Source organism: Salvelinus fontinalis, chromosome 40, assembly GCF_029448725.1.
Source record: "Salvelinus fontinalis isolate EN_2023a chromosome 40, ASM2944872v1, whole genome shotgun sequence".
In the NCBI taxonomy this organism is placed as follows: domain Eukaryota; kingdom Metazoa; phylum Chordata; class Actinopteri; order Salmoniformes; family Salmonidae; genus Salvelinus; species Salvelinus fontinalis.
The window spans coordinates 21,606,511-21,630,168 of record NC_074704.1 but is presented as its reverse complement, the minus strand read 5'-3'; the positions used below and the strand labels follow the sequence as shown (position 1 = coordinate 21,630,168).

General features: G+C 43.6%; 1 protein-coding gene across 10 annotated transcripts; it reads right to left on the bottom strand.

Annotated features, from left to right (window-relative positions):
- Positions 1-406: 406 nt before the first annotated feature.
- LOC129839363 (programmed cell death 1 ligand 1-like) lies at positions 407-23,052 on the bottom strand. 10 transcript variants are annotated; one of them, XM_055906758.1, is made up of 8 exons: positions 22,856-23,040; positions 22,334-22,469; positions 11,643-11,692; positions 11,482-11,553; positions 5,898-6,107; positions 2,827-2,916; positions 2,074-2,409; positions 407-1,660 (listed from the first exon to the last, which is right to left on the bottom strand). In XM_055906758.1, exons 5-8 carry the CDS (start codon positions 5,911-5,913, stop codon positions 1,281-1,283), a joined length of 822 nt encoding a protein of 273 aa, XP_055762733.1. In that variant the 5' UTR covers positions 5,914-6,107; positions 11,482-11,553; positions 11,643-11,692; positions 22,334-22,469; positions 22,856-23,040; the 3' UTR covers positions 407-1,280. The 10 variants fall into 10 exon arrangements, with proteins under 10 accessions (XP_055762733.1, XP_055762734.1, XP_055762740.1 ...); XM_055906759.1 differs by having other exon boundaries at positions 5,898-6,102; XM_055906765.1 differs by lacking the exon at positions 5,898-6,107 and having other exon boundaries at positions 22,856-23,047.
- Between the last annotated feature and the right edge of the window lie 606 nt (positions 23,053-23,658).

Sequence of the window (23,658 nt, the reverse complement as noted above, 5' to 3'; positions counted from 1 at the left end):
CTTGTCCCCGTTGGATGCAGCAACGCTGTCACACTCCGGAACCATCTTGGGCTCTTGCGCTCCAGCAACCGCTGAGCACTTGGGACCTCCTTGCCAACAGAACACAGGGGATACACAAAAGAGAAACGGCCCGATACACACCCCTCTTGCACACTGTAATAGCGCCACCGCTGAACAGGTAGAGCCAAGTCCATCGCTGCAGACTATCCGCCCGAGATGTAACACCTCCCAACTAGGGTTACCAGACTACGCCAAATGCAGTGCGGGAGAGTTTACACCAATGTTCAATTCCTGTAGCAGTCCTGCGTCACTTTTATTTTTTTTGGCGAGAGGAGGTCCTCAGGACTAACTCTAAAATAAACAGGTTCTTTGTATCAAGGAGTGGAGCATGGGACTCAGACAATAATCAGGACGCAGCCATTTATTTACATCCATCCTAAGCAGGAATATCACCTCACAAACAAACGTCATTACTAACAATGAGTTTCTCACACAATTCACATTCAATCAAACGTGGGTGTTACAACACTCACGGAGGGTGTGTCTAGGTGGACTATGGGCGCCAGCAAACACTACATTTACCATCGTACTTAAAAAAATCAAATCAACCCAGTAACCCCCCTGCTCCTGTCCGCCCATAGGACGCCCACCAGTAAGGGGATCTCTCTGATTAACGCAAACAGGAAGGCTTTTTCTACAAAAGGTCACGCCTTTAAAGGGACAATCAGTAGTTGTTACATCATTTATTTTTTTTATGTACACATTCACTCTTGAAGAATATAACTTATAAATGCCTCATGAGCTTAGTGCAACTCTCTTACCCCATCAAGCTTGTTCAACTCCAATTTAATGAAACACTGTACAGCCTCAAAACATTGTCAAAACTATTATTTTGATATCAATGGATGGTCAGTCCATGCATCCAAAGCGCTGTCTATGAATTTGAGAGCGGTTACATTTCTCCAGCCCCATCCCTCAGCTTCTTACCAAAACAGGCAGGAAGTAAGCTTTGTTATTGTTTCTACTACCGTTTGCAGTTTTTAATTATCAATCATTTACATCCGGCACTGGCAGACCAACAAGGGTAAAATCAACCCAGTTACAATAGGTGGATTTGCACCAGGTTATCAGCCTCTCTCATCTGTCCATCATTTCCTTCTTCTACGCAGCTAAGGAAACCTTTGGACCGTGAAAGGAACCTCACACAATGGCTCTTCCATATTCTTATTAAATGATCCTGGCACTTGCTTGTCAATTTGTTAATGTTTGTTTTCAGGATGTCACACCAGGAAGAGAGTACTCAGGAGGACTAGAAAAGGTTTCCACAAAGGACCAATGGCCCCTGCCCCACTGGCATTGGGCTGCGCAGCCCTGGCTTCACCATGCTCTGGTACCACTAAGCTGCTGGTCAGGTAGGCTCCGGTACTGGGGATCCACAGGGAGCAGTTGTAAGCCCCTTCCCCAGAGACTGTCTTTCTTTTCAGGGAACTAGTTATAGTCAATGACGCTCCCTCTTCCACTTGTTTAGTGTTGATTGTAGAGTCCCCAGTCACGTTGTTGGGTCCCTGGAACCAGTGCACCTCTCCATCAGGGTAGACCCCAGTGAAGGTGCAGGTTGGGCCCTCATCACTGATGCTGGGCTGGGCCTCCCTGTAGCACTCTGAATGGAAACAGAGAACCTTTTTTTTAAAACACAAAGAATATGGCTGAGGTTGGAGAGTTCTTGAGAAATGGTGCAATGCGGTTCCGTAAGCCCCCTGACACCATTAGTCATACATTTTGCTCAGTGGAGGCACGGTAAAGTCCCTTGTACTTCCTGGTGGTTAGACAATGTCCATTAGCTATGTCCACTATAGGAGTACTAACTCATTGTAATGTAACGGCTGGAATGGAATGAATGGAACAGAATCGAACATGACTACCGTTCCATTTATCCCATTCCAGCCATTACAATGAGCCAGTCCTCCTATAGCTCCTCCCACCAGCCTCTGGTCAATGGCTTTGGACTACATGCATGACAGATGTCTAGGTTATGACAGTATTACATGAGTGAGAATGGGCTAGGACACTCGCCTTGCAGCTTCACCGTTGTAGTGGCCTCCTTTACTCCATGATTGGAGCGCAGCTTGCACAAGTACTTTCCCTGCTCCAGTGGCTGTACCTGCAGCAGAGTCAGGGTCAGCTGTGTCTGTGGGGTATAACGACACTCCATGGCACTAGGTGTGCTCCCTGGGTGGGTCCCGGTCACTCCAGTCGCGTTAACATCACACAGGTGCTTCCCGTCCTGGCGGACCCAGGCCAGATGATTGATCGACAGCCCCTCCTGGAAGGTGGAGATGTCACATCGGAGGGTGACACTCTGGTGACATGGCACAACGACAGAGTCAACAGTGCTTAGCTTCACCAGCTCTGTGGAATAAGGAGATATTGGAGTTGGTTTCTTCACTTAGCTCTCTTGGACTGACTGTGCTCAACTAATGCTCGTTCCTGACTCGAACCGTTCCATTTTGTGTTATGAGCCTACTAGTGTGGGGGCCCAAGCTACATTATTGTATTGGCAAGTACCAAAGACCCATCCACATGAAACACAAATCATCTAAAGTATATCATTTCAGAAACTGTGTAGTTATGGCCGGCTGTGTATTAGTACTGCAAGTCACAAACTTCAGCTTGTAAAGAAAACTTGTTGATTGACTGGTTGTGCTCATCCAGAGCTACAATGAGAATGTGTACTGTTGGGGGTAATCGAGGACCAGGGTTGGGAAACACTGTGTTACACAAATTAAGAGTACCTTTAAAAGTCAAGTTTCAACTTGATTTACTTACCTGCCGTTGTGAGTGTGCGAGCAGCACAGAGCCAAAGCATCACAGTTTGCTGGGTGAACAGGTTCATCTTGTGTCTCCTGACTTGATCTCCTATAGACGCACACAAGTTACACATTGGTCATGTTACACTAGCGTGTCACTCTCACCCAGTCTACCTGATATTCACCTTCACCTGTTGAAAACACAGTGCACGTATTCATTTAACTGATTGATCCTTACAAGAGACGTACAGATGTATGATCCTGTTGCAGGAGAACTTTTCTGCATTGCAAGAAATGTAAAACTTTGTGTATTTGATCATTTCCCTGCTGTAGCAAACTGGTTCAAATTAAGATCCAATATTTTTACATTGTATCAGAATGTTTCTGTCCTACGGAGTCTTAATTTGTTCTTATAAGCGGAGTGCACTGTGTAATATTTTGCTTCCCAGACCAATAGTTTTTCCTTTAAGATCCAATGCAGCCATGTTTATCTCAGTATCGCTCGGGTCTGTGGAACCCATTTTCAATGTTTACTAAGCTGTCATCAAAGCAAAGGGTGGCTACTTTGAAGAATGTCAAATATAAAATCTGTTTTGATTTGTTTAACACTTTTGGCTACGACATGATTATGTGTTATTTCATAGCTTTGATGTCTTCACTGCTATTACAATCTTCCTCCTCCCTGGGCCTGCTGTTTCAACATAGCACCAATAACCTGTCTGTCTCCCTGCCTGTCTGCCTGTCTCCCACTCTTTACCCTTTGTAGCGTGGGCAACTACAATGTCTTGTGGGAACCTGCACAGTGCTATTACAGTACATTTTGTTACATTGTAAAAATGCTCTATTTTCCCACAATCTACCCCAGCCAGGTGCAAAGTGGGGAAGGGACACAGCAAATAAATGCATTTGCATGTGAGGCTCCTTACCACAATCAATCAGTATGGCAGAGGGCCTTAGAAATATTTTTTTTGCAGAGAGAGAAGCTAGTGTGGAAGGACTGTCTTCCACTTTGGAAGATGAATTCAATTCGGAATCTGACAGTGAGTTGGAAGAAGAGGATGAGATTAACCCTCAGCCAGCCCCAGGACCAACCCGTCAGAAGCCAGCTCATCAGCAGCCTGCAGGAGGAGAAATATGGATGAAATATGAAATTGGATGCTCTTCTTGCCCAAGGAATGAGCCACCCCGCATGGTTGCAAATGGATGCAACCAGGGCCGACGGGGATGGCGGTTACTCATGTGCAGGACAGTCTTCTTTTGAACTGTTCATCCCAGACACCATCCAGAAAATCATTCTGGACTGCACTAATTTGGAGGGAAGGTGTGTTTTTGGAGAGAGATGGAAGGAGATGAACTTAACTCATTTACATGCACACTTCCTCTAATTCCTCTAAGTTTGTGTTCACGGCCGACACGTCCCTAGTGTCCTATGTGACAAAGAAAGGCAAAAATGTGGTACTCATGAGTACGCTGAATAGGGAAGGGAGAATCTGCGGCCACAGCTGCAAAAGAAGAACCCTACGCTGGACACTTGTAATATTCTTCAACATCTTGGCATACAAGGGAAGTTGCAGAGATGGCTCTTTCTCGAGGAGCTGGGCAAGGCATTGGTAAGACCTCAAATGCAGAGGATACAACATATCCCAAGGACCCCAGCTTCTGCAGCCATCGTGAGGATGCTGGTGCCCCAATCCACCCGACCCACAGAACCAACACCTCCAATACCAGAAGTAAGTGTGAGTGATGATGTTGCATGTGTGTGTGTCTGACTCTCCTACCTTGGCCTGCTGTAACTATATATGTGAGTGAGTGAGATGTTAGTGAAATTCCTGAACTAAGTTTTTATCATTCTAGATGTCAGCCGGTAGCAACAAGAAGAAGTGCTGCGATGTGTGTGGACCCAAGAAGGACAGGAAGACACAGTACACATGCATCAAGTGCAAGAAATACATTTGCAACACACAAAGTAAAACTGTGTTCAATGGGGCTCATTTCTAATTTCCATTAAATACTGTATGTAAAATGTGTCCTTCCAATTTGTTCCATTCAAAGAAATAAACATAGTGATAAACTTTGTTTAATTTATATTTGTTTAAGATAAACATGATTCACCCCCCCCCCCCATCTCTTGATTATTTTCATTTAAAAAAAACAAATAGCGCTTTTAATGATAAACGTGATCTAGCAGAGGTAAATGGCAAATATTAGCCATGTATGCTGTCTATATTGCTTGTAATTGATATAAGTAAACATCAAAGTATTTTTATGTAAATTGTTATGGCTGTATTGTTTTAAAAACCCAATAATGTTGTGGGTTCATCAGACCCGTGAACATTGGGTGAATAACAAAAACATGAACACCACACAAGGGTCAAGTACTTTACTGTGATAGTTTTCAATTAAAATTGTCAGAAATAAACAAAAATAGCTTCTTAGCAAAGAGCAATTCCTCAAGCAAGAAGTTTGCTAGGACTGCCTGGGAGTGGTCTGAGAGGAAAACTGAAAATTAGCTGTTATTGGCAGAGAGATTTGGAACGTTCTTTCTTATTGGTCTATTAACTAATTTACCACATGGTGATGTCACCATGGAAAGGCCAAAACTCCATCCCACTCCATAGTTTTGACAAGTTGGCTGGATGTCCTTTGGGTGGTAGACCGTGAAACTGTTGAGCGTGAAAAACCCAGCATCGTTGCAGTTCTTGACACAAACCGCTGTGCCTGCCACCTACTACCATACCCTGTTCAAAGGCACTTAAATATTTTGCCTTGGCCATTCACCCTCTGAATGGCACACATACACAATCCATGTCTTACTGTCTCAAAGCTTAAAAATCCTTATTTAACCTGTCTCCTCCCCTTCATCTACACATTGAAGTGGATTTAACAAGTGACATCAGCAAGGGATCATAGCTTTCACCTGGATTCACCTCGTCAGTTTGTCATGGAAAGAGCAGGTGTTTTGTACACTCAGTCTATATAAAACACAGGACAATCACGTTTTTGACTGCACTGGACCATTAAAAGTACAGCTAGATAAGTTATATTGCTGGTGACATAGGTCTGACAGATACAGTAGCAAACTTGACTCACCCCAATATGAAGACATGCTTGTCCCTTGCTTCTTTGAGTAACTGTGTCTGATACCTTCTGAGCTCCTGCTCAAATTAGTCCTCCCATTTCCTTGTAGGTATCTTTACTTAGCAAGGAGTCGATCGTTAATGATTAAGTAAGGAGGCTTTGTGTGGCTGCTGTACTTATCTCCCAGAAGGGTGTGTCTCATAACTACCTCTTGCTGCTGTTCTGAAAGAGAGTGAGAGAACGTGTGTTTAACAGAGAGTGTGATAAGTTAATGCTCGGTCAAGGGAAACTGTCAGATGAAGTTGTAAATGGGAGCTGTTGCTCTGATTGGGAGCCAACATCAAGGGGTGAGAGTGTTGTTGCAGACATCGCTCCCACTCACATGGATGGCTCACTCATAAGAAGGAAGTGCTTTCGCTCGACATGGTCAAATGGATAGAATGTTTCTGTATGCTTGGTAATAACAGTGTACGACGGTGTTTAGACTGAATCTTTACCGCCAGCATATTCAAGTAACTCATACAATCTATTCGTGTTGTAGAACCAGGGGGGAAAACACAGATGTTCTACAAATGATCCTGCAGTAACAGGATCTCTGAGAGTGTATGTCATAAAAAGGGTTTCGAAGAGTTCGCAAAGTTCAAAAAGACATTTGAACCCTTTTAGCTTGAATCATCTTTAATCGCACTGCTAGACAGATACGATTTCATTAGTGAGTGTTCATGCCACTTTGTTTCCTGAGTTAAAAAAAACAACAACCACCCTCTCCGTTAGCGTGACACACACCTACGCTCATCACTCCAAAAGTGCCCTTCAGCCTGTCCATGGGCGTTTTGCACTCTGTAAACTGAGTAAATCACTAACCACTGTACTCGACAAGCCTTTCTCCTCTGCTCTGAGCTTGTATTTAAGCTGTAACAGTTCTACTCTGAGGAAACAGGTCAGGTCCCCCAAACTGTTCCTTGAGTGTTGTGGGTGTGAGGCAACTCAATATGCATGTAGAATTCTGACTTCTGACTATACCTTGACCCCTCAGTGGTGGATGATCTCTAGTGGAACCCCCCCCCCCCCCCCCCCCCAGTGTGGGAGACAACGGCAAAGAGAGAGGAGCCTGGCAGGGTCTCACTGATGTCTGACCCACAGGGCTGACCTCTCTGTTGGACCTATGTGGTTTGCTGTGTGGAAGTGGTGTATGTGTGTGTGTGTGTGTGTGTGTGTGTGTGTGTGTGTGTGTGTGTGTGTGTGTGTGTGTGTGTGTGTGTGTGTGTGCAAGTGTGTGTGTGCAAGTGTGTGTGTGTGTTCAGGCTTACTGTCTCCGCTCTAGGGGCATCAGTTCTCCTCCCACATCAGCACTGCAGTAGCTGCCAACAACGAAGAGATAGAACACGCTGCAGGCTTTAATACCTTGAAGGCTACATCTCCACTAAAACAATACAATACACCGCTACAGAACAGAGAGCCTCTGTCTGCTTCATCACCAGCCCACTACCACACTTACATTTGAGATTGAACATGGTGGTAGCGTGAGACGAAGACATTTTCTGCCGTGCTCTGACCTTTTGTGCTGTACCCCACACTAGGCTGTGTTGATAAAGCAATGTGCTGCCTGGATGCCTCTGCACTGATAAGTGTGCATATTTCTCAGTGCATCTTCATTTTAATGCTCCATTGTTTGGTCTGCCACCAGCATGGCAACCTTACGTGATGGGAAACAAGCAATGTGCGAAGAGCAACTTTGAATAAAACAGGAAGTCTAAAAATAAGTGTTGTTGCCACCGACAACGGGGAACCTTTGCCAACGACGCCACACTGCATTTCACACTTTCAGCCAACCGTTTCCCTGCAAATGACAGAATGTGGTGACTCTTTCTATCTCTGTCTCTCGCCCTGGCACGACACACTGCGCTACAGTTTATTTTCACAGCTTGTCGACACTCATCCGATACTTAATGGCTGTTGGGCCAGATTACCCCCAAAACGCAGACTTTTTGTCCCCGTAATGGTGTCTAAAATGATCCAGCTCTAATGTGGGTGACTCACGCGACTTTGTGGTAGTTCATAAAGTCGTTAAGTTAACATTTTCGAAAGTTGACACTAATTCCACACTGGGAGAGCGGCTGTGGGTTGAGTTCCTGCACTCTGGGTCGTCGTCATGGTGATTAGATCAGGTGGATTTAGGATCGCATTTCCGTGGTAATCCTAGACCAGAGGCGACAGCGGCCTATCGGTACCAAGCGCATACTTTATGCCCTTCCGCCTCATCCTTCTCCCCTTTTGGCATTTTGGACATATCCCTGTCTGGCTGTTTTAAGCTTGTACTAGGTCAGCTTACTGTATGAATCACACCTCTCCCATATATCATGATCCAGAGTGCTGGGGGTCAAAGTCAAAAGTACACTCCAAAGTACCAATCGTTATCCAACTCCTTATGCCCTGACTATTACGACTAAAGCCAAAGCTACAAATCTTCTGCAGAGTTCAGCTAACTTGGTTTGAGATGTAGAATTCTGATGGGCGCCAAGTTGGCACCAATAGTTTGGAGGACAGTTTTCCAAACTCTGTGTAACTACAGTTTTGTTCTTAAACCAGACCAACTCAGCTCCTCTGAGCAGTGACAGGTCAATGAATGAGCTTTTGGTCATTCTTTCTGGCTGAATTTCTTAAGTGTCTTCTAATGTCTGTCCCCTCTCTCTCTCTCTCTCTTAGGACTGGATAAAGCAAGAATAAAATAGGATGGTTAGCTTACACAGCCAGAGAGCTGTTACATGGGACCTGCAGAGCTGCCTGACCTCTGTACTCTGGCTGCCTCTGAGCGGCTGAAAGGAGAAGGAGCTTTTAGGCCTGGTCCATTAACTAAAGGGCAAGCGAGTAACTGTTCTCCCTCTCCATTCCATCTCTCCATCTCTCCATGGAGCTTTTCTCAGTGCTTTGTCCACTTCAGGGGCACTGAGGCATCTTCGAAATGAGATGAAATGTTGACCAACTCCCACCACATTTCCTACCCCCTCAAGACTGGAAAGACACAAGAAAAGAAAGTGGACTTTTTGTTGTTGTTCATGGAGAAGTGATGGAGTGAGTGGTAGGCCAATAAAGAGTTGGTTGTACCTCTCACCATTTGTCCTTGATATGCGTTTTGTCCTGTATGCCCCTTTCCAAAGTAGTTCCTCACCAGGTTACTGTACTCAGGATTGTTTTTAGACCTTTTTTTTATCACGAAAGAGTTGATTTCAAACATCTAAAAACTCAAACAGAAGTCTGAAAACAACCTTTCAAAGAAGAAAGCAATTTTTTTAGGAAATGGGTTGTACTGTATTCAAATGACAGAATGAGGGGACACTTGGGACTTTCCCCTATTTCTCATGAATAGGTCGTTACTTCAATGGCTTGATGGAACATTTCTGTTGCATGTGTCAAGGTTTCGCACAGCCTTATAAACTTTCCCCCGGGCATAAATTCAAATGTTATAATTTCATGCATGGTTGGAACTTCTACATACCAGTCACAGTAAGGTTGAACTCTCCTGTGCATCTAAAATGTAGCTACACCATGACATCGAACATCGAAAAATATAACATTGTCATCATGTGTGAGTCATTAAGAATGAAGACTATTGGGGACTTTTCTCCTGCCTGTATCCACCACAAGGCCAATGAAACGCCATGTGAAACCCCATCAGACCTTGTGGCTTTCTCTTTCACTTCAACTGCAACATGCAACCACAATAACACAACGACAGACAATACTATGCCTGTCGGATGGGAGTCATTGACGCGTGGTGGGCCGACTGTTACACAAAGTAACACAGAGGAACTGACATTCATAGGTGGCCACCTGGCTTTGATTTTCTCTCATAGAAGAGGCATCTCAATACTCTAAAGCAGCTGTGAAGGAAGTAGTCAAGGAAGTGAGCTTGTGTTTATGCAGGACCTCACGCCCCCACCTACCGTCAGCCAATCATGTCAATGCGGAGCTATACAGAGCCCTCTGCATTGTTCCAAAAGTTGAGAGACTCACGGCGATGCGGTATGGAGCTTGATTTGCCCTCTGCCCCTTCTCATTGACGCCACGGAAATTCAAGGGCGACCGTGGTACTGCAGGCATTGTTTGCAGAAAACAGGATCCCCCATTATAGTGAATGGAAAAATGCCGATCTTCATGATAAATCGTTGTGTAAATCAAATACAAAATCAAAGACAATCATGGCACCAAAAACTGCTTCTAATATACCAGATGTATGTCATTGAACCGTTTATTTTAAAATCACACACAAAAGATGTTCTAAGAATAATTTTGTAACTAATGGCAGCCTGCAGTGCCCCTGTCGGCCTTCAACTTCAGTTACGCAATAAGGGGGCAGCACTGAGCTAGCCTGAAACGTCACTTCCTGGAGTAGCTCAAATTGTGCATGTTATGTCTCCATGAGACGCCATCTTAAAAAAGGGGAACTGCCTCCTATAACAAACTTCACTGGTTATAAATGGCCTATGCAACATCGATATGAGTCAGAAACATTAGTTATAGTGTCCAAATTGACTACAAAATGTAAATAACATAATTTTTTGTCATAAAGTCAGTCTTGTCCAAAACGAGATTTGGAAGTGAGTGCGTCATGAGGAGTATGGGTTGGGTATGGATTATTTACATATACATGCCCACTTTTGCTAATGATGTCCAATTTGCAAAGAGACAAGCAGGTGTGGTCCGCCCCAGCTGCCATGTGTTGTGAACATGTTGTCAAGTCTGCAAAGCATGGACACTTGCTCAGCATAGTGAAAAATAGCTTCTATAAAGTTACTGCAAACTTCTATCACGTTCAACAATGGAATGTATGACATACAACAAACGTACGACACGATGGCTGTGTGTGGTGAGTAGCTAGCTAGATAGCTATGATACTGTGATCTAGCTAAATACATAGCCTCTCCCAAATGTGTAATGTGATGTAATGTCAGAGAGGAAGATTTGCATAGCTAACGTTGCACCTGACGATACGGTTTGATAGGATGTAATGTTAGCCAGCTTGCTATCGATAATGTTCCAACTCAAACGGGCTAGCTAAGAAGATCCCTGCTAGCTATCTATCTAGCCAATTAATTTCAATTCGGACAAAGATATTGATAACTAACCCGGGTTTGCATGTTAGGTAGCTAGCTATTTTTACGAGAACAGGCATGTTATCTGGGTTAGCACTTGTTCTCGATAACTCAGACCCTGTCGGCATTCTGCCTTTACTGTAATTGAACTGGGAGTCATGATCAAGGGCTAGGTTAGAACCAGCTAGCCAGCATTCAGGGGCTTCGTTTTCTACCAGTGCTAAAACAACATGCCTGTTCTCAGGAAAGTCTATTGTGTATTTTCTAGCGCAAAGATAAATGAAGGATGGTACCTGCCACAGCTGGTTGCATAGTAACGGCATCAGCGTCACTGGCCTGAATCTATTCTGTGCTTACAGTCACTCTATTAATATTATTACTTCCAAACTAGAGAAAATGTGTTTTTCTCGATTTATGTCTATTGACTAATGATATTTAATTCACAGCCTACTTACAAAACCTGGTGAATTTGTTGTTCAGTAGTGTCGTGGGAACCCCCTTACCATATCAGGAGCAGAAGGCTGAGGCAGTACGGGGCCAGGCACCAGTCCCACTTCAGGTTGGGCACATTTGATCTGGTTATACATCACAATAAAATCACTTGTCTGTCTTGGAATTTGCCTAACAATCATTGATAACGTAGTGCTGTGTGCATCAACTTTACCTTGCTTTGCTACCGATGGAGGACAAGAGAGATGGTTTGTCATGGTTCCCCTGACAAAAAAAAAAGATTGATACAGATGTCTGAACTGGGAGAGCCCTTGCACTCAGCATTACAATTATACAAGACACATCTATTACTTTTCATCCTATTTTGTAATTATTGACTATAATGGGGTGGGGTGGAACTGTCTTATACGGGACACTATACAAAGGGACGATGACTAACATGTACCACCAGACAAAATGCTGATAGGTACAGTATCTGTATCGGCTGTGAATGACAATAGAAGATGAAAGACAAGTGTACATTTTGCACATTGTTATATTAGCAGGACACTGCTTCTACAGTATTATGTGAAGGATGGTTTATTCTACACTTGAACTTGAAAGTTATCAGAACACTTTGTTTAGAATATCAACAGAAGTTCAGCAATTGGACTCTTCTCATATTACTCTGTATCTACTGACCGACTCAAAGCTTCCTCCTGGAGGAAGCTAGGTCAGTAGATACAGGGGGGTATGAGAAGAGTGCCATCTTCCTGCATCTCACATGTGCCTGTATTTATTGAACTCTGCCTGCTGGACCCATGCATTGTGGCAAACTATGTCATATCAAGAATGTAGTCTCGTGCACTTCACCTCTCCTGCCACCTGACTGCACCTGTCCGTAACCTGTAATACATCGCATAGATGAAAGGGACTTCTTCACCCGCTGGAGACTTCAAGACAGAACCTCACCCGGAGAGCAGTGCGTGTAAGTGTGTGGTTAGACAGACAAATCCTTAGAATAGACCATAGACATAGAATAGAATGCCATGCTAGTTCTGGAACAGCTGAAGCTCTACCACATATTTGTATGCTCCTTGTTCTATCTGTGGTTGTACTCTACACACAACTTATTTTCATTTATCAATCAATCAATCAAGTTTATTTTATATAGCCCTTCGTACATCAGCTAATATCTCGAAGTGCTGTACAGAAACCCAGCCTAAAACCCCAAACAGCTAGTAATGCAGGTGTAGAAGCACGGTAAAGTTGTTAGGTAAAGTGTAGGCATACTGCCTTTATAAGCAAATCAATATGAGACATTTTCTGCTGTAAATAGGCTGTCTTTGTAACACAAACACACCCATCAATTTTTTGTTGTTGTTGTTGATAAATGTAGTTACATTCAAGCTAGCCATGTTTGTGCAATGTCCACATAAAGCATACACCTTTAGTGATATTAGTTCAAGACGAGACAAAACTAGCCAGTTATGTTGAAAGCTGTGCTGACTGGGCAGTCAACTCGCAGTTGTTGATATAATTTCCACAGTAACATGTCTTTACATTACGTAATATAACTTCAAGTTGCAAGTTACTTTCATAGTAAGGTGTTGTATAACGAGTGTCTCATGAAACACATTCCAGACACTTGTACTTTTTGCCATCTTGGTATACCTGTGATTTGACAGAAATATCAGCTAGCTAGATAGGCTAGCCAGCTTCAGCTGTCCTCAAGCTATGCTAGCTAGCTAGCTAGCTAGCTAGCTGCTGTCAGGTTGGCTAAGCACAAGGTCTGCGACGGCTTTAGCCTACATACTGTATATAACTGAATTAGCAGTCAGTCAGGGGGGAACACGTCCTCAACTTAAACTTCTCTCCATAGCAAAGCTAGCTTAGCTTACCTCGCTGTCACTATGTTACACTATGATACTATGTTACTACTGCCCTTGTTTGTTTGTTGTGATTGAATGGCAAAGACAATAAACACCCACATTAAACTACACCCTAAAGACAACTCGGATTTGGGCTTCAGTAATGGCCACCTCATTTCTTAATGAGGAAGAAACACATTCATAATAGGTGAGTGCAGTTCACCTTTAACCGACTTAATTTGTCTTCAATGGGCTATTGAATCTTCACATATGAATGAATGGTATCACATGATCGATGGCTTTGTCCATTCGTATACAGTGCCTTCAAAGGATTCATACCCCTTGACTTATTCCACATTTTGTGTTACAGTCTGAATTCAGAATATATATTTTTACCCATCTACACACCATGCCCCATAATGACCCACTGAAAACATGTTTTTATAAATGTTCGCAAATTTATTGGAAATGAATGATAAGTATTCACACCCCTGAGTCAACAAATGTTAGAATCAACTTTGACAGTGAGTACAGCTGTGAGTCTTTCTGTGTGAGTCTGTAAGAGCTTTGCACACCTGGATTGTACGTTTGCACATTATTGTTAAAAAAATATAATCTTCAAGCTCTGTCAGGTTGGTTGTTGATCATTGCTAGATAGCCATTTTCAAGTCTTGCCATAGATTTTCAACACGATTTAAGTCAAAACAGTAACTAGGCCACTCAGGTGATTGGTCTTGGTTAGCAACTCCAGTGTATATTTGGCCTAGTGTTTTAGGTTATTGTCCTGCTGTGACACTGTGAATTTGTCTCACTGTGAATTTTTGGAAAACAGACTGAGCCAGAGATTCCTCTAAGATTCCTTTATTTTTCCCTTAAAACACTCCCTAGCAGTTTCCTTCCTCTCCGGCAACCAAGTTAGGAAGGACGCCTGTGTCTTTGTAGTGACCAGGTGTATTGAGACACCATTATCGAGTATTGAGACACCAAAGTGTAATTAGTAACTCCACCATGCTACCATCTACCAATAGGCACTCTTCTTTGCAAGGCATTGGACAACCTCCCTGGTCTTTGTGGTTGAATCTGTTTGAAATTCACAGCTCGACTGAGGGACATTACAGATAATTGCATGTGTGGGGTACAAAGATTAAGTAGTCATTCAAAAATCATGTTAAACACTATTATTGCACACAGAGTGAGTCAATGCAGTTTATAATGTGACTTGTTAAGCACATTTTTACTACATAACTTATTTATGCTTGCCATAACAAAGGGGTTGAACACTTTTTTAAATAAAAAAACATAACTCCGCTTTGACATTATGGGGTGTTGTGTGTAGGGCAGTGACACATCTCAATTGAATCAATTTTCAATTCAGGCTGTAACACAACAAAATGTGGAATAAGTCAAAGTGTGTGAATACTTTCTGAAAGCACTGTATACCTTCATTGAGAGGATAATAATCTCTGAAGTAAACCCAATTTAATAATGTAAATCTACTGACGCCATGGCCCATATCTTATTCCCTAGAGAGTAGGGACCGTGGTTGTGGAGACGTGTGTGTGTGTGTGTGTGTGCGCACACATGCATGCAAACACAGAGACACATACTGTATGTAGAAGCACATACTGTACATTTTGGGCATGCACGCACACACCCTTCACTGAGAAATGACAGATTTGGCATTTGTTAACTCCAGCTAGGACACAAATACATTAGCGACACAGGTCTAATGGACTAGGCCTCTCGGGCTTGTATGGATCACTAATGCGTTTGCCGACCACGTAAGACCCCAAGGGACAATCGGCCCTAACTTTAGGCCCCTCCGTCTCTAAGCCCCTAAACTTTGAGGACACCTTAACCTCTGATTGCGGCGGTCATGAAGCCTCTTTACGAGCCATCCTGCCGCTTCACCGCTCCTTATCGTAATGGCAGCCCAGCGCCTGTACCACAGTGCATAAAGACAGAGATCACACGGAGACTGCGGACAGGCACCTGCAATCAGATCAGACATAGAGGGGGGTTGAGTAGAAGAGGGAATAGTGTGTTTTAGCCTGAGCTCCCTCTCATTTGACTGTCACTTGATGGCCATGCTTGAATGGACATAATCTCATTAAAAGTATAGGACTTGTGTTATTTCTGTCATGTCAGATAGAAATGCCACAGTCCTGCTGTTATACAGTACAGAATGATTATCTTTCCCTTGTTATTAAGTGGGGTGGTAAAATGGTAGTATGGGTCGATGTACTTCTGCATTATGCAATCTTTGTCAGAAGTTGTAAAGGCTTTGTGAGGTTGTTTGGACCATAAACCCTCTCTTGATGTTTCTCTTTTGATGTCACTGCCAAATGTCCATAGGTTAATATTGGGCTCTTTGTTTTGATCTGTTTCCAAGACCTAGTGAAGTTTTATTTTCTTATTTCATCTAAAATGCCGTCTACTCAACATTCCATCAAGGGGGGGGGGCTGAATCTCTGAATGGGTGTAAAAGAGATATTTATGATATTGGTCTCTCCTGACAGAGGAGAAGGGGACACGTCCCACTAAGAGTTGGTGTTAACCCGAACAGTGAAAGCCCAGTGAAGACAATTAGACAGGAGAGGCCAACTGGCAAACGGGGCAGCCTTAAAACTTTCTATCCATGTCACTTGCTATTGAACTTACGTTTACATCCATCTTTCGATTATAGGAATTAGTATCATAATCATGTCTATCCCTGTCACTTACAGTTGACCTGAGACTTCATTCAATATTATACTGAACAAAAATATCAACGCAACATGTGAAGTGTTCGTCTCGTGTTTCATAAGCTGAAATAAAAGATCCCAGAAATGTTCCATACACACACATAGCATATTTCTCAAAAAATGTGTGCACAAATTTGTTTACATCCCTGTAAGTGAACATTTCTCCTTTGCCAAGATAATCCTTCCACCTGACAAGTGTGGCATATCAAATAAAATGTTTATTAGTCACATACATATGGTTAGCAGATGTTAATGTGAGTGTAGCTGTCACGTTCGTTGTATGGTTGAAGAGAGGAGGACCAAGGCGCAGCGTGATGTAAATACATTTTTCTATTCATTATAACGAAACGAAGAATACTTAAACAGACTTACAAAAACAACAAACGACCGTGAAGCTATATAATGACAAGTGCAGCCACAGGCAACTTACACACAGACAATCACCCACAAACTACCTAATGAATATGGCTGCCTAAATAGGGTTCCCAATCAGATACAATGATAAACAGCTGCCTCTAATTGAGAACCAATCTAGGCAACCATAGACATACAAACACCTAGACATGACAACGCCCCATAAACATACAAAAAACCCTAGACAATACAAAACACATACATGTCACACCCTGAACTAACTAAAATAATAAAGAAAACAAAGAATAACTAAAGCCAGGGCGTGACAGTAGCGAAATGCGTGTGCTTCTAGTTCCAACAGTGCAGTAATATCTAACAAGTAATCTAACAATTTCCCAACAACTACCTAATATACACATCTAAAGGGGTTATTGAGAATATGTACATATAAGTATATGGATGCCGCTCGGTCATCGCTCATAGGCAAGGTGCAGTAGATGGTATAAAATACAGTATATACATGTGATAGGAGTAATGTAAGATATGTAGACATTATTAAAGAGGCATGATTTAGAGTGGCATTGTTTTAAAGTGACTAGTGATCCATTTATTAAAGTGTCCAGTGATTGGGTCTCAATGTAGGCAGCAAACGTTTGTCAGGGTTTTAGGTGACAAGCCAAATTTCTTCAGCCTTCTGAGGAAGAAGAGGCGCTGTTGCGCCTTCTTCACCACACTGTCTGTGTGGGTGGACCATTTCAGTTTGTCTGTGATGTGTACGCCCAGGAACTTAACTTTCCACCTTCTCCACTGCTGCCCCTTCGATGTGGATAGGCGGGTGCTGCCTCTGCTGTTTCCTGAAGTCCACAATCATCTCCTTGTTTTTTTTATGTTGAGTGAGAGGTTGTTTTCCTGACACCACACTCCGAGTGCCCTCACCTCCTCCCTGTAGGCCGTCTCGTCGTCATTGGTGATCAAGCCCACTACTGTTGTGTTGACTGCAAACTTGATGATTGAGTTGGAGGCATGCATGGCCACACAGTCGTGGTTGAACAGGGAGTACAGGTGAGGGCTTAGCGCACACCCTTGTGGGGCCCCAGTGTTGAAGGTCAGTGAACTGGAGATGTTGTTTCCTACCTACCTGAGCTGTAGTCAATGAACAGCATTCTTACATAGGTATTATTTTTGTCCAGATGGGATAGAGCAGTGTGCAGTACGATGGCGATTGCGTCATTTGTGGACCTGTTGGGGCGGTTTGCAAACTGAAGTGGGTCTATATGATCCTTGACTAGCCCCTCAAAGCACTTCATGATGAAAGAAGTGAGTGCTACGGGGCAATAGTCATTTAGTTCAGTTATCTATGCCTTCTTGTGAACTGGAACAATGGTAGCCATCTTGAAGAATATGGGGACAACAGACTGGGATAGGGATCGATTTAAATATGTCCGTAAACACACCAGCCAGCTGGTCTGTGCATGCTCTGAGGACGCGGCTAGGGATGCCGTCTGGGCCAGCAGCCTTGCGAGGGTTAACATGTTTAAATGTTTTACTCACGCCAGCCACTGAGAGGAGGGGGGGGGGGGGGGGGTGCAGTCTTATCGTATGCAGCTGTGACTATAACTGATGAGAATTCTCTTGGTAGGTAGAATGGCCGGCATTTGATTGTAAGGATTTGAGTTCCTGTGTGTTATGATCACACCATGAGTTGTTAATCATAAAGCATACACCCCTTCCTCTTCCCAGAGAGGTGTTTATCTATGTCAGCGCGATGCATGGAGAAGACTGGTGGCTGGACCGATTCTGACAACATATCCCGAGAGAGCCATGTTTCCGTGAAACAGAGAATGTTACAGTCTCTGATGTCTCTCTGGAAGGCGACTCCTGCTTGAATTCTGTCTACCTTGTTGCCAAGAGACTGGACATTGGCGAGTAGTATTCTCGGGAGTGGTGAGCGATGTGCCCGTTTACGAAGCCTGACCAGAAGACCTCTCCATCTGCCCCTTCTGCGTCGCCATTGTTTTCGGTCAGCTACTGGGATTAGATCCATTGTGTCATCCGAAGAGAGAATCTGCTCGTATTCCTGGTCGAAATGTTGGTAAGTTGACGTTGCTCTTATATCCAATAGTTCTTCCCGGCTGTATGTAATAAGACTTAAGATTTCCTGGGGTAACAATGTAAGAAATAATACATAACAAAATACAAAATACTGCATAGTCTCCTAAGAACGCGAAGCGGGGCAACCATCTCTGTCGGCGACAGAAGCTTATTAAACAGCATGATCATTACACAGGTGCACCTTGTGCTGGGGACAATAAAAGGCCACTCTAAAATGTGCTGTTTTGTACCACAACACAATGCCATATATGTCTCAGGTTTTGAGGGAGCGTGCAATTGGCATGCTGACTGCAGGAATGTCCACCAGAGCTGTTGCCAGAGAATTTAATGTTAATTTCACTACCATAAGCTGCCTCCAACATCGTTTTAAAGAATTAGGCAGTACGTCGAACCGGCCTCACAACCGCCGACCACGTGTAACCACACCAGCCCAGGGCCTCCATATCCTGCTTCTTCACCTGCGGGATCGTCTTAAACCAGCCACCTGGACAGAGGATGACATTTAGGAGCATTTCTGTCTGTAATAAAGCCCTTTTGGGGGGACAAACTAATTTTGATTGGCTGGGCCTGGCTCCCAAGGCCCACCAATGGCTGTGTCCCTGCCCAGTCCAATGATCAGGGCCTAAGGAATTTATTTCAATTGACGGATTTCATTATATGAACTGTAACTCAGTAAATTCTATTTTTGTTCAGTATACATTCGATTATTCTGTGGATATACAATGCATAGAGATTCATAATCATTGTAAAATTCCCATTGTTATCTGTCCATAGGACCATTGATCCATTCTCAGTCTCTTGCTGTCATTGAAGGTCATATCGCTCCACTTAACACATTTCTGATTGGAATTAACACCATTGTCATAAACTGGATGGCGATATATTGATTGATATAAAAGCAGCATTGTCACAGCAGTTAGCCTAGGGCCGTTAGCGACGCTGCAGACGCTGTACGACCATAAAGGGACTGAATGGCGCTCGATTAAGTTAACCCCGCCATCTGTGGCCTCATCATTATCATTTCATTAAACCATTTACAGCTGACCATCACTGGAATAACAAAGCCCTAAATCGCACACAATGATGATTAGCTGGACCTTAGCCAACACAGCAGCCAAGAGACTTATCTGCCTATGCGGATTGCCTATATAGCTTTGAAATGATTGTTTCCAAGAAAAATTGACTAATAAATGTTGCTAGGACCAAGTGACAGGCTCAAATTGCTGTCTCTCTTTTATCAGCTGACTAATTGCTAAGGGTATCAGGCCTCATGTTTGAGGCCTCATGTCTAATCATGACAGTTCATGGAAGTCTAGATAGATCTCACCTAGAGGTGGCTGGCATTTTGTGCCTTTGATGCACTGATGTGTCATTCCGCACAATTTTGTCCGCATGGAGAGGGTGACCACGTGTTAAAGTGGATAGTTCACTCCAAAATCAAAGTTTGCGTGATTCTTTAAGACCTCAGAAGCAGTCCAACGTCGATATTGGTGCACATACCCTGACATCTGGTGTGTAGAACCAGCTACATGCCTCAACCTTCATGTGATTTAAGGCAAATGCGATATTTCACCACTCATTTGGAATTGGAAAACATAGCTGGAACCAACACAACAGACGGTCCGGGATGTGGACTCAACTCGACATCTGACCACGTTTTGAGGGCGTACATCGGAGTGAACTATCACTTCAAAGTTTTGCCACTCGACTTGAGAAATCCAAGAGCGATATTATTAGCGTCATCGTGACCACTTCACTTCGGCTCTCCAGCCTTGAAGTGATATGAGGAGGACTCATCGATTCTAACCAGGCTGTACTCATCCCACTGAAGTCATCCCGCTTTCTCTCTAATCAGAATTAGCTCCGTCGTTGTAATCCCCTCTAATCTATGGAGGAGAGACCATCTCAGAGACGCTCGTTTTCCTTTGTCTCCTCTAGATTGTAAACGGCTTCTATGTTTGCCCACATATTATCCCAGACGCATGCATCCATACACGCATACACACACACACACATCATAATCCACATAGTGAAGCTTTGATGTAGGATCCCAGTGTTAAACTCGTGTTTGAAGGAGGGTTATCCCTCTGAAAATGAGCTAGCCGGAGATCAGGGACACGTTCCGTTGGAATCAGGGACGCTAATCTGGCTCAAAAACAACATTAGCTACCTGCTACGATGCACAGCCATGCCCAAACCCAGGGCCAGTGTTTGCTGAGGTAGAGGATTATAGCCCATAGTGTTTGCCTGCACTTTGTTTAATCTACCTGCTGGCTTGATATGTTGGTCCCTCTGGTCTGCGTCAAACATAGGTGTGTTGGAAATAGTACCCAATTCCCTATTTGACTATAGGGCTCTCAAAAGTAGTGCACTATTTTACATTTTAGTCATTTAGCAGACGCTCTTATCCAGAGCGACTTAAAGTAGTGAGTTCATAAATGTTCATCATTTTTTCGTACTGGTCCCCTGTGGGAATCAAACCCACAACCCTGATGTTGCAAGCTCCATGCTCTACCAACTGAGCCACACAGGACAAACCTATACAGGTGCCATATCGGTCACAGCCATAGCCCTAGTTCTGGCTTCGTTCCTGGATATAAATGCTGTTCAGATGACGCTGGAGGTGGTTTTATGATATTATGATTTATTGCAGAGCAAATTCCCACGGCTAAAATACTGACCCGGGGGCGATGAGCAACACTCAATGTCCACTTCACGTAATCAGAGCTAATAGAAGAAAGTGGTATTTTTATTGCCCAAGCTCTAAAGTGGATATTTATCCTCAATTATAAGATTATGATAATTATAACAATTCGGCAAGAGAATCCTTGGCCATGAAATGTATTTTCCTCTAAAATGCTTTTGTTCACACCTCATCAGCTGTTAGCACTACACAAAACTTTAGTCACAGCTAGGAGACATCTCCATAGTCAAAGCAACAGCCAATTTCAAACTGATGTTTTCTAATTGATCATTTTATTACTTTACATGCAGTATGTTGTGAAGGATCATGGACTCCAATTGCTTCCAATTACCCCAGGCCACGCACCTTCCCTCCACACCTGTTCCCACTCCCTTAATCACCTCCTCTACCTTTTTCACTCCTCTGTTCCCTCGTATTAGCAGCATGCCTCTACCTGAGCACCTGTAATGGGTCATGCCGGGTGATGCCATGGGGCGGCCATTTTATTGTTGTTGGAGATACTATGCGCGTATGCTGCCTTTGCCCTATGTTATCTCTTTTATATGTCCATGTGCTCAGTTTGATAATGCTAATGCCCTTTTTATGTTTAGTCCTGGCAGCCTCCTTAGTTTGTCCCATTTCCTGTAATAGTCACCTGGCACTACTTTGTCATGCCTGCACCTTTTTATGTTGTGTTCCTAATGTTTCCCTTTTGTCCTTCTTCCAGACCACCACACCCTTGTTATCCACCTCCAGTCTCCAAGGGTTTACAAGTCACAACTCCTAACCCATTTATCCGACCTGCCTACCTACAAGTCCCCCCCCCCCCCCCGTGTGTGTGTGTGTGTGACCCCTAAACCTGGATTCCTTCTCCACTTCATTTGCATTCTGACAGATGTGCCATGGTAGCAGCAACAGTCCTGAACCTATCTTACAGTCCGTCCGAGTCCATTTCTTCAATATACATACTACACATGATGCATCCTCTCGGGTTCATAAGCCATCTTCTTATGGTATAGTAAACATTTGGCAGGAAGGAGAGCTTTTGACATAAACGTTACTCCCAATTATAAATATCATTTGGCAAGTCATTTGAATCAGTGCCCGCACTCTGTTTCGACACTTGTTTGCTGGCATCACACACAATCTACAATTTACTAACCTGGGAAGATGACTGCGATTTCACCCATAAATCTCACCCATAAAATATGGCCTAATGGTGCAGGAAAGAGAACACTCCTCCATGATACTCCTCGAGGCGTTCTGTTCGCAACACTCTGATTTCACCCCTGCAGATGCTGTTAGGGAGGAGAAAGGGCGACTCAGAGGGAACGTGTGCAGAGCTGGAGGAGTGAGTGTAGAAGACGTTTACTTTTACTTTCAAATAAGAAAGAACAAAGTCTAGACTAAACCGTTCATTCAGCTTTAGTATTCTGATAGGTTCTGATCATTGCATTCCGAATGCGTCATACGTCTACATCTAAATGTGTCTACCGTGTCCGGATTCCCTTTTCCCGCACTATATTCAGGCAAAATATGATAACACAACTTATGGCAGTAGCTAACGAGCCAGCTAACTACTGTAACTAACTAGCCAGCTAACCTCTGTATCAAGCTAGCAAGCAGCGCTAAAGGGATTGCAAACGGGTTAGCATAACTCTAGTTTTTCTAAATATTAGCTTACCGGCTAGCATTTCAGGCCAGCAAACATGTTCCTCACAAGCTAAGAATGTATTTCCTCCAACGTTATGATGAAAAGGTGCCTCTCGGCCCAAAAACACATTTTCTGAGATTTGTGGGAGGAGTGCTGATGACGTTGCCCACTTTATGCGCTTTTGGTAGCCTGATTGCATCCAGGCGGAGGAAAAATCCGTACACAATGCATCCCAGAACTGATCACAATCAGACAACAAAGCGACTTTTGTGCGTCTAGACCAGTCTTCAATGCGAACACAAAGCGACTTTTGTGCGTCTAGACCAGTCTTTTCAATGCGAACTTCGTATTCTGATAGCAGAAGTCACATGTAAGTGTCAAGTGTAGACATGACCAAGGACTAGTGAGACAGACAGTTCCTCTTTTGATTACAGCAGACAGGAGCAGATATGCCTCTCCTACTCTGTATCAAAGTACTGCATTACCACAGGCAACACAGCTTTTTTGTAACACAGCTTTTTTTTTTTTGCCAAGAAAAGCAAACAGTCCAATTATGTGTTGGTGTTTGGTCAATGTGTGTGTCTGGAGTGGGATTCCTTTTAACAAAGCGTCGGTCAGATCGTTAGCCCCTTTCATAGCACCTAATACAAGTATTACCCTTCAGGATTGATTAACATCCTATTATGATGAGCTGTTTCCTCCCAGGGATGCTGCTGATGAGAAAATGGACGCCCTGCTCCTTCAATGTTCCCACACCATTTGCGGGCCTGAGACTGAAGCCATCTCCCAGGAGAGCGGCTGGCTGCTCGCATCAGCAGTGTCGTTTATTATCC